Here is an 11,600-nt window from a genome sequence, read left to right as displayed (position 1 = left end):
AGGACATCTGCTTACTGAAAACTGGATTATGATGACTACCACATTCATGTTAGATTCCACCAAAAATAGTGTCAACTAGTCTGGACTGGATTTGTTCTGATGACCAAATAGTGAAACACTCTGCTTCCAATTATCAGTCCCTGAACCAAACAGTACCCCTTCTCTAAATCTAACCTGGAGGGGTTTTGGTAGCTATTTAGAACACTTCTTATGTGACAGCTTTTTTCTTCTGTGATTATGGCCTCAGAGCCATGCAGACTCCTGAAGTCTGAAAGCTTTTTTGAGAGTATAAATAATAATAATTAATACATACTTAGCACTGATTGTAACTTGGGCCTCGATGTGAGGTTGAATTTATGGTATTGGACAATACTTATCTACAGAGTTGCAGTGGACAAGACTGTCCGTTGTTATTATTATGTTACACGGTTATTTACAAACTTCAGATTCAAATGATGAATGAAAATCTGAGGCAATCTTTGAACTGTCCTACATGCCAGGGGTGGAGGATCTTGCAGCAACTGTGTAAAGTGTGATGAGCGAGCTGCGTTGAATTTGGTGACAACAGTGTGATTTGATTTTGGCATTTGGCGAGGACTGAAGACAAAGGCAAACTTCACTGCTAACATAAGGAGAGGCAACTCAACTTACACCACTGCTGAATTAGGCCAGGAAGCTGTTCCCTCTGTGATGCTTCATCCTAATCTTGTAATTCTTCCTTACTTTTTATTTTCTTCATATTAATTTTTATTCTTCATAGACTAATTTGTATGGAGGAGTAAATAATATACATGCATTACTAATTTACTGTACCTGAAAGGTGCCAGCTTGATAGCCCCAGAGGCTGAAATCCTCCCTATAACCTCCTACCAGATACAGCCTGGGAGTAGCAGTGGAAGCTCCCCCATGCTGCTTCAATCTTAACGTGAAAGGACCATCTCTAGGAGTGAGAAGGCGGGAGTTCAGATTCTGAACCATTCAGTCCTTGGCCTCTCTGCTGAGAATGTCAACAAGCTAGCCAATCAGTGTCAATTATTTTTGCCACCCTGAAGCTAGAGGGAGCTCTAGAAGGGATTGTGCCTCGACTACTGCTTCAGCAGAGCCCTGCAGAACACAGGAAATGCATGCCTGCTGGGAAATTTATGACTGTGCATCGTGCTCTCTCCACATTGCAACTAGCCACTTCTTAATTGGTGTGGCATGGGGGGCACTGCCCTGGCCTCACCTCCTCACTGTTCCTTTTGAAAGCCTAGGGTGCACTAGCAAGGAACCATGGTGGCACAGAGACTGCAGTTGTTCCTTGCCCCTCCACAGGAGACAGGAGAACCAAGCCACATTGCTACCTTTCTCCCGTGTGGAGAAGGCCAAGAGGACCCACTTCAGAGGAAGAAACTAAGGCAGGGATGTTGCAGGGCTACCTCATGCTATGAAGGGATGCTGTTACAAGGTACAATACAGAATAAGAGTAACACATAGCTATTATTGTTAGAATGCTTGACAGAAAATGTCTCTTACGAAATCACTTAAACTTTGGACATCATACTTGTATTAAATGCTGATCTTGTATTCAGTTTCATCAAATGTAGATCCTGTTTGGTGATTTGTTTTTCCCTACAAATGTTAGTAATAACTTCTTTTCTACCTATTCTATATTTCTTTTTCCTGGATCCACAAGTATTGCCAGATCAGGACAGACGTGGCCCATTTAACTCAATATTCTGTCTCAGGCACTGGACCAAGTTTTAATTAGTGAAAAAGAAAAGATGACCTTATTGATGCTCTTAATGTTTAGAGGCCCATGCTCCAGAGTGAATAAAATACATGTAACTATAGAGTTGTAACATTCAAGATGCTGGCAGCATCTAACTGATTTTTATTTATTTTTTTGGTCAGCTCTTACACTGTAAACATTTATATGGGGTATTTAGCTGCATACCTTACTGGGCATCCAAGTTATAGATCCTGTGACATTCATAGTGGGTTTTGTTTTGTTTTTTCCCCCAGCTCCAGTCAATACCTAGTCACTTCCTTTCTGCAAGCATTGGTCAGACACATACCTTACAAAACATTAGATTATTATTATGGCCTTGATTTACAGGAAAATTGTGTCCTTTTAATGTTAGCTGTGGAGTCAATAACATTTTGCCTGGAAAGATGCTATAAGCCTCTTATTCTGCACTGCTGGCAATCCAGTAAGTGAGAATTTAGAACTTGCATTCTGTTGACCGCTACAGAACCATTATTATAAATGGTTGTGAATAAGAAAGTGGTATTACTTCAGACTTCTTTATAATTCGGTATTAAACTACTTACCAACACTGCTGTCTCTGATCAGCAAAGATGCTCTTAAGTATGACTGAATCTGTGTTATTTGAAAGGGCCTCAAGGATATCTGAAAAGCAGTTTAAAGCAATTACTGTCTCTTCCCAGACCATGCAGGCTAACACAGACTGAACTGCTGCAGAAAAGTAGATTCTACACATATTAATATCAAACTCTGCCACTGATTTTGTTGAGAATCAGAACTTATGTTTAAATTAGTTTCATCAAGTGAAAGTGGTTTCTAATGACAAAGTCACTAACCGTTTATGTTTACCAAATTAATTTAAATTTATACACAGCACCTTTCATTCTGAAGGATCCTTGTGCATTAAATAAATATACTTTATATGCACTTTACACAAACTATAATAAAGAGCATTATTAAGCTTGCAAACCCAATCACTCCAAAGTTTGGAAATTACAGAAGTAATGTTGCCTGTGATGGATTTGCTGTGGGGATGAATCAGAGTAGTGCAGTGAAGGAGACTCTTGTCTGCTTTATTCATTACAGAAGTTGGAAGATGTGTGCCTCTTGTGGGTACTGGGGGGATGGGTGAGCCTAGGCCTTCCCAAAACTAAAGGCTCCCTCCCCCCATGATAGGGAGGAACCACATCTCCCAGATACCAAGTGATTATGGGGACAAGAAATGGAAAAAACAGGAATGGAAGTGCAGGTCAAAGGTTGAAAATCAGTGTTCTGGATGGGGATTGGATGAGGCAGGGGATTGCAGGAGGAAAGAATGGTCATGTGATTAAGGCAATTTAATGCTGTGCTGCCCCAGAAAACTGCATTCTACCTGTGTCTTTGCCAGGGTGGAGTTCTTGTGTGAATGATGCTAGTCAAGTTTTTAAATCAGACTCAACAGCTGGTCTCTAATTGTGTTTCTAACTTTCTAGGTACCTGACTTCAGCTTCTGGGCTCTGATATGCAGGAGTGCAAGTCAAGGGGAGCTGTACTTCGAACATCTAATGTATTGTGTTAACGTAAACATGTCCTAGATGTCTCAAACTGGGTAAAATTAGTGGATGCTTTTGACCTTAATCTCTCTGTGCTCCCATATCCTACCTGAAAAATGGGGCTAATACTCCTCATCTCACAGAGATGTGGGAAAATTCATTAATATTTTTGAAGCACTCAGATACTATAGTGGTGAGTACATAGAAAAGCCCTTGAGGAAACTAATGATTGTCTTCAGAGTAGGGTTTGAGTAGTGTGCAGTAAATGTGGCATGGAGCCACACAGCAAACAACAAGGGGAAAACAAAGCATTGTATTCCTGCTTGTTAAGCAGCAAAATAAGTGTGTTCTAGCAAACAGAGCACTGGACTAGGATGCTGAAGACCGGTGTTCTATTCCGAGCTCTACCAGTGGCCTGCTCAGTGACCTTGAGCAAATCATTTCCCCTCTTCGTGCCTCAGTTTCTCCAGCTGTTAAATGAGGATAATGATGCTGACCTCCCTTAAAAAGTGCTTTAAGATCTGCTGATGAAAAGGGCTATATAAGAGCTAAGTATTAAGTAATCACTGAATGAAGCAGGAGTCCTTTGGAAAAAATAGTATGTGATCATGTCATTAAGCTGTATTATAATTTGACCTCTTTGAATTCATGCATTAAGGCTGCACAGGCAACCTTTAATTCTGGCATTTCCTAACTTTTGAGTGCTTGACCTTAATTTTTTAATGTAATTTTTATGTATGTAACTTCGTAGCTTTTTAAAAAAGCAAACTGAAAAAACAAAGTCTATCACCTGGTATTATATTGGCAGCCCTTTGAGTCCTAGGTTGGAACCTTTAGTTATACTATGGTATAACAGGTAACCTCTGCTCATCAGGCTTCTTATCCCAGTGTCCCTGCCTTCAGCTCCCTGACCCTGTACTCCTTGCCAAGTCAGTCCTAGGCCCTCATACAATTTCTCTCCCCTACCTGTCTCTCATGTCCTCCACATACACTGTCCCCACTGTCTCCTATTCCCACCCTTTCTCCGTGTGTTCCTTGTCCAATATCAGTGTCCCCCTAACTCCTTGTCCCAGTCTCTTTATCAAACATTCCCAATTCTCAGCCCAAACATAATTTTGCCAAACTTTACTAAGCAACTGAGAACAGGGTCTTACAGACACACAATGTAAGAATAGCCATGCTGGGTCAGACCAATGGTCCATCTAGGCCAGTATCCTGTCTTCTGATGGTGGTCTATGCCAGGTGCTTGACAGGGAATGAACAATTATCAAGTGATCCATCGCATTGTCCACCCCCGGCCTCTGCACAGGACTCAAGCGTGAATGACAGTAGAAATGCAGCTCTCTGTGAACTGCACCATGCAGCTGGCTGGCAGCTGAAAAACCCTTTATGCAACTCAAACAGAAGGAAGTGAGATAGGGGGAGCATGATTAATAAGACTTTGCCTTTTTCTACGCTTATCCTCCAAAACCCTCAAAGTGCTTTGCAAGGAGTAGATAAAACTCACAACTCCCTTTTGAAGTACTAGACTGATGATGTGTGGATGTGCACCCAGGCCACAGCTTACCAGTGGGTGGAAGGAGAGCATCGCACCTGTTGGACATGGCCATAGGCCTCACAGTTACCCTAGGGCCAGGCGGGGGCAAGCAGGGGGCTGGGTGGTAGCCCCGGGGCTGCTGTGAAGCTCTGGGCAGGCCGCAGGGCCATGAAGGGGGGTCACTGCCCTGCTGTGTTTTACGGCCCGGCTGGACGCTGGGGCCCTGTGTCCCGCACGGTGCGCGGGTGAGGGGGGGACCTCGCAGCAGGCCCTGGGCGGCACTGTGCAAGGGCGGGACTAGGGGACCGGAGAGCCCGGCCACGCGAGCCGGGGGGAGTATCGCGGAAGGCCCAACCCCGGCAGCCAGGAGGTGAGCCGGGGCGGGGGCTGCTACCCCCGGCTGGCGCTGTCCCCACAGACCGCGGGCTCTCCCTTGGCCAGGCATATCGCGACAGGCCCTATCGCGGGGGGGGAGTCCGGGCCCGGCTGGGGCGGAGGCCGCGGCCCGGGAACGTGAGGCCGGGCAGCGCCCGCCCGACCCGGCCTCTTTACCCTCCCCCGCCCCCCGGGCCGAGCCTGGCCGGTCCCGCCGGCGCGGCGGCTGCGCACTGCGGTTCTGCGCTCTCATCATGGCGGCGCGGGGCCATGTGCAGGACCCCAACGACCGGCGCCTCCGGCCTATCTACGGTACCGACCCCCCCGCCCCCTCAGCGGGGCTGCCCCCGCACCGCGGCTGGCACCCGGCACCTCCCCCCCTCCCCGACCAGGCCGCGCCGCGGCCACGGCCTCGCGTGGTTCCCGCCGCCCGGGGAGCCCCGCTGGGCCGGGAAGGGCTAACCCTCCTCGCCCCCGAGCTCCTGCAGGGGAGCGGGGCTCAGACCCCGGGCGGAGCCCCTTGCGGGAGGGGGAGGCGCCCCTCTCCACCTCCTTCCCTCGGGCGCCCTTCACCCCCTAGCCTGCCCCTCTGTGCCACCCAGCGCTGCCCCCACAGGGGCCCCTCACCCCGTCCCAGCCGCTGCCCCCACAGGGCCCCTCACCCCTCCTCGGGGGCCCCCGACCCCCATGTCTCCCCACAAGCCCTGGAGGCGGGGTGTGTCCCCTTGATTTCCCTCCTCACTTCGCGTGGCCAGGTGCCCCAGTGTTGGGGGTTTGTCTTATATCGGCAACTATCCCCCCCCCCCCCCCAAAAAAAAAAAAAAGTGTCCCAATGTTTCACACTTGCTATCTGGTCACCCTATCCCCATTATAAGCTCTGTTGGGCTGGTTTGCATCTGATATTGGAAATAACATGTGAAGGGACTGATCACGATTAAGCTTCCCTCCCTGAAGCACGTGGGGCCACCATGGGGTAAAGAGGCTTTACATAGTGTAGACCCTCTGCTTGGGCTAGGGAGGAGAGAATTTCCCTGCTTCTCCTCGCCCCTTACAAATCTGTGATTAATCATTACTGGTATTTTGAAGTGCTCAGCCCAGGATTGCTAAAGGAGCTATTACTGCAAATTGTCAGTAATTGTGTTTACATGGTGAGAAACTGAGGGATTGGCCCTTTCTTCCTCTACCCGGTTGGTTTTTGGCCCTATGTTACTGTTTAGCCCTCAACACCAAGTTGGTAGTGTTCAAGGCAAAATGTAAAGAGCGTCCCTGCCCCAATTAGCTCGCGGTCCGTTAGGGTTGTATAGTGGTTTATATCTACAATTGGGAGCTGAGGAAGCTATTAATTATTTGCATGATAATAGCACCCACAGTATACTAAGTGCTGGACACCATCCCTGCCACAAATAACTTCTTTCTCCTGCGTCCCCCATCCAAAAACGGATCCCTGTCTTTAAATATGAATTTCTCACCAGCATTAGAGAATGTATTTGTCCTATTCCACTTCTGTATATTTTTCTGTAGGTTACATTACCCCATGCTAAATATATTACCCCATGCTTTAACTTGCTGTGCAGCTTTGATATCCTTCCTTGTCTTCCCACACTTGGAAACCTCCCAATTCTCTAACTCTTGGGGTGAGAGAAGGGAATGGTATAATTTCTTAATGCAAAACATCCTTGGACAATTGCCATGTTAATTTCTTTTCCTCCTGGTTAAGAGAATTGTGTTCCCAGTTTATTTTGTTTTGCACAAAAGATTGAGAGACTTGTAAGAGTGGATGCATATTTTTTAATGCAGAATTGAGCTTTCTTTCCCCATCTGCCTTTGCAAACAAACATCAAATCTTCCCCATGCAAAACTGATTTTTAAGTTAAAAACTCATTTATCTGTGCGTCTAAAAGGAGCGAGAGAAGCCACACACTCTTTAAAGCTGTGGATTGAAATATTGGGGCACCTAGATATCATAGCGATGGCTATACAAAAATCAATAGAGAGAAAAAGCAGTGAAACTTTACAAGAGAGTAGTCTTGTTCAGCAACCTCCTGTCTTAAAAGTCTGCCCCAAAATATCTTTAAGTATTGCATGCAGTCCTTCTCAAGCTTTATTAGGAGGCACATTGGTTAAGAAAGTAGTTGAAAAATGTTGCTCTATATTTGTGCATGTGCCGCACTGGGATGTTGTTAAACTTCTAGAATCCCAGAACAGATAATTTAGAGAGTGCAGAAAATGTACTTGACTTCCCATATGCAAATAAATCACTGATTAGAAACACAAGGGGAATTGCATTTGGTTAGGGATGAACTTGTTTTTTTAAGTGCACCATTCATGTTTTAAGTACTTGTCTCACAAAGAAAACTTTGCAGGTAGACCCCTGCATCCCAGGTTGAATTCTGGTGAAGTCAGTGGAGGCCGTTCTTTATGGGATTGGGGCCATAGCTACTTCTACTTGGTGTTAGTTAAAATACTGTAAAGAATAAAAATATAAAGACATGGTTATATTAAAGAAAAATAAACATTCCTTACAGAAATTGTAATTGTAGCTTTCTAGTTTGGTTCAATGTGATGAACTGAGTTTTTCTGAATTTTCTATGGCATGCCCTGGAATTGCTGGCTTTGTAGGTAGTGATACATTTGCAAGTAGCTTCTTAAACTAGAGAAAATTCAAATTTAACTGTTAGAAAAACTGTAACTTAAAAAAATTAAGCCAGAAGACACTGAAATATACTGACATTTTAACTGAGATGTATTTTGGTGTTTCAGCCCTAGTAGCTGTCAGAGAGAGTGTAATGCCTTTTAAAATGCAATGTGCTGAGTGCATAGTGTTGGCTCTAGAAAGCATCACTGGGAACCTAAGGTATTGTAGTTAATATTTGGTATTTATAGTCCTTAATAAATGAAGCATGGCTTCTTAAACATGTAATTGTGTAGCTTTTATTAAAGGCCAAAAAGTAAACAGATTTTGTGTGGGGTGAAGGTTCTAGTTACTTTGCTTGTAACATCACTTTTCTGTTTGTACTGTGTACTTGATTACTCAGGTTGCCTTGACAGTTATGTCCATCTTTTATCTTAATTTGTTGTACATTAATCAGGAAGTTAATTATGTTGGGCATTTCCATTCATTTAAAATCTCCACCCATAGACTTGCTATTAATAATCTGTACTTTAATATTTTTCTTTAGTTTAAGTTCTTTTGTGATAAATGGAAGATGCCAGTTCTTTTGGTTCCCGAGAAACTTGTTCATGTTGTTGACAATACATAGTCCTTATTCTGCTACTATTTAGAAAGCCTTGTGACTTGTGTGTTACACTGCTACCTATAGCAGAGATCTTATCAGTGCAGCTAGATAAGTTTAACAACCCCAAGACAGTCAGTGCAAACTGGATAAGAACATAAGAACGGTCGTACTGGGTCAGACCAAAGGTCCATCTAGCCCAGTATCCTGTCTACTGACAGTGGCCAGTGCCAGGTGCCCCAGAGGGAGTGAACCTAACAGGTAATGATCAAGTGATCTCTCTCCTGCCATCCATCTCCACTCTCTGACAAAGAAAGGCTAGGGACACCATTCCTTACCCATCCTGGCTAATAGCCATTAATGGGCTTAACCTCCATGAATTTATCTAGTTCTCTTTTAAACCCTGTGATAGTCCTAGCCTTCACAACCTCCTCTGACAAGGAGTTCCACAGATTGACTGTGCAGAGTGTGCGTGTACCATGAAATATAAATCCGTGAACCAAAAAACCCATCAATTTATAATGAGGTTACCAGCTTGTTCAATTTCATAATTTTTAAAACGTCTGTATTCGGCAAATCTGTAAGGTCTAACAAGCCTGGAAGGGCATTGGAGAGAGGTTGCTGTGCATCCTTTTCAGCCACCTCTTATAAAGTCATAATATCATTTTACCCTGTTAGTTGAAATACTTGAAAGTTTTGTTTTAGTTAGTATGGATAGACTGCACAATATGTAAATCTCAGTAATATGGATATGAATTTTGTAGAATATGGCAGGAAATTACTAAGGGTCACCTTCTTAACTCAGTGGAATCCGTCCTCATAAGAAATGCAGTCCTAGCAAGAAAGTGTATAATTTAATTTCAGTTAGCTAGTGTTAGCTCCTTACCAGGAATTTAGAAGAAAATTAGGAACACTTCACTTATGCTTTTTGGCTCATTGGATACATCCCAGTTGTTTTACGCTAGGTTTAGGTTAACAAGTCTCAAAAAGTCTGACGTGGTGCAAAGATTGAGTGGGTTTATTGTTCTCTTCTCAGATTAATCTCTTATTCTGATTTCAGTAATTTTCAAATAATCTGAGTGTATCCCATTGGAGTTAGAACTGAGAATAATGATATGAAATGAGAAAAGAAACTTTTAAACTGTATAGCCACATTTTTCTAAAGGTATGTCGACACTGCAAAAAAAAAAAAAAATCCACTGTGGCAGTAGGTCGTAGAGCCCAGGTCAACTGACTCAGGTTCACAGGGTTTGCGCTATGAGACTAAAAGTAATAGTGTAGATGTTCCTGCTCAGGCTGGAGCCCAGGCTCTGAGACCCTCCCCCCTCACTGGGTTTCAGAGCCTGAGCGGGAATGTCTGCATTGCTATTTTTAGCCGTGTAGTGTGAACCCGAGTTAGTTGACCCAGGGTTTTGTGCAGTGTTAGACAAACCCTAAGAGATGAGAATAATAGAATCTTGTTCCATGACTTGGGGGAAGTCTACCTACAGTATTAAGTCTACCTAAGTTATGATGACGTACAGCCACCCACAGTAACTAAATAACTTTTGCATGTCCACACCGTGCTCCTTGAATTGGTGATGCATGTCCTCACCTGGAGTGCTTGCACTGATTTAACTGTCAGTGTGGGGCATTGTGGGATGGCTTCTGAATGGCAGCAAGGCAGTGTCTACGCTGACAGTGCGTCGACCTAACTACATTGACCTAAGCACTACACCGCTCACAGAAGTGGAGTTATTAAGTCAATGTAGGGGGCGAGTTACATTGGCGGGAGCAACATTTTAGTGTAGACGCTTACAGATTTAGGTTGATGTAAGCTGCATTACGTCAAACTAACTCTGTAGTGTAGACCAGGCCATGGGCTCTTGCATGCTACAGTAATAGAAAACAATAAATACTAATTGTGGAATAGTCTCCATAGAGCCAATGAAAGCCTCATTATTTGAGTGCTTTAAAACTTGACTAAACATAGCATCATGGAATATTAGTAGGGTGCGAACCTGCACTGATTGAGGAATGGATCATATAACCTAATAGGTCTTTCCATGTAGTGATAGATTGCAAATGTCTTTTCGGGTCTGATCCACCTACACTTAAATCCATGGAAAGACTCCTATTAGCCTATCAAATTCACTTCTACTTGTAACTAGAGCAAAGGATGTCAGCCTAGTCTTTAGTGGAGAGAGGCTCGTATCTGAAGCCATTGTGCCTTGTCATATTATTATGTATCCTGAGCTTTTATCAGGAAAGACCAAAAGAGTCTCTTACTGTACTTTGTGTTGGGATGACTGAAACTAGAACAAATGAGATATGTTTCTAAGATGCACTGTGGAAATGGTCACTGAACAGGCATTCAGTAGTTGTGAACTGAACATTAATTATCACTCTTACAGCACAGACCTTCCCCCCTCCTTGAGATTAGGGAATAGATATCCATCTTTTCTTTGCTGTCAGTTGTAATCACTGTGTGTTTTTATGTAGATTATCTTGATAATGGCAATAATAAAATGGCAATCCAGCAGGCAGATAAACTGCTAAAAAAACACAAAGATCTTCACTGCGCTAAGGTAAGTTTGATTGCTCTTCATTATGTTATTTTACTGAACAAACACAGTTCTGAAATTTGGAGAAATTCTGCTGTCCCATTCAAGCTTCCAGTAATCTGTGATATTTTTTTTTTAACAGAAGCCACAGTGTTTCTTAAAATCTTTCAGAAGGTTAATAGAACACTTTAAATCATGTAATATCATGTTTGTTTGAAAATGTGTTAAGAAATGTTACTTTCTAAACTGCCAAATTCTGCCCTTTGGCTACTATGATGTTACCAGGGCTTCTGGCTACTGATGCAGCTGCGACTTGTCAGAGCTTTCCCAAGCTGCTGGAAAGTGAAACAGATGTGAATATTGTTAGTTTCTCTTTTGACCCCATAGTTCTGAACAGCAGTAGTGAAAACTGGTGAGACTGCTTGGTTTTCACTCTGCTACAGGTAGGGAAAATTGAGCAGCAGCAAAAGCACTGAAACTGGCAGTCTACACAGACTGAGGAAGGCAGCACTGCATCATTTTACATCACTGGTTTTCAACCTTTTTTCATTTGCGGGCCCCTAAAAAATTTTGAGTGGAGGTGCAGACCCCATTAGAAATCTGAGACACAGGTTGAAAACAACAGTTTTACAC

General features: G+C 43.7%; 1 protein-coding gene across 3 annotated transcripts in view; it reads left to right on the top strand.

Annotated features, from left to right (window-relative positions):
* The first annotated feature begins 5,167 nt into the window (after nt 1–5,167).
* NAA25 (N-alpha-acetyltransferase 25, NatB auxiliary subunit) overlaps nt 5,168–11,600 on the top strand; it is a 46,233-nt gene continuing 39,800 nt past the window's right edge. Inside the window, exons 1-2 of one of the 3 annotated variants that reach the window (XM_065568787.1) lie at nt 5,168–5,186; nt 10,906–10,991. In XM_065568787.1, coding sequence (XP_065424859.1) covers nt 10,932–10,991 — 60 coding nt within the window. In that variant the 5' untranslated portion in view covers nt 5,168–5,186; nt 10,906–10,931. Of the gene's footprint in view, nt 5,187–5,343; nt 5,504–8,605; nt 8,686–10,905; nt 10,992–11,600 lie in introns of those variants that run through there. The other 2 variants (XM_005298588.4, XM_065568786.1) reach the window with 2 other exon arrangements.

This window comes from Chrysemys picta, chromosome 15 (genome assembly GCF_011386835.1).
Source record: "Chrysemys picta bellii isolate R12L10 chromosome 15, ASM1138683v2, whole genome shotgun sequence".
NCBI lineage: Eukaryota > Metazoa > Chordata > Testudines > Emydidae > Chrysemys > Chrysemys picta.
Note: the sequence above shows the minus strand (reverse complement) of the source record. Positions and strands in the feature narration are given on the sequence as shown.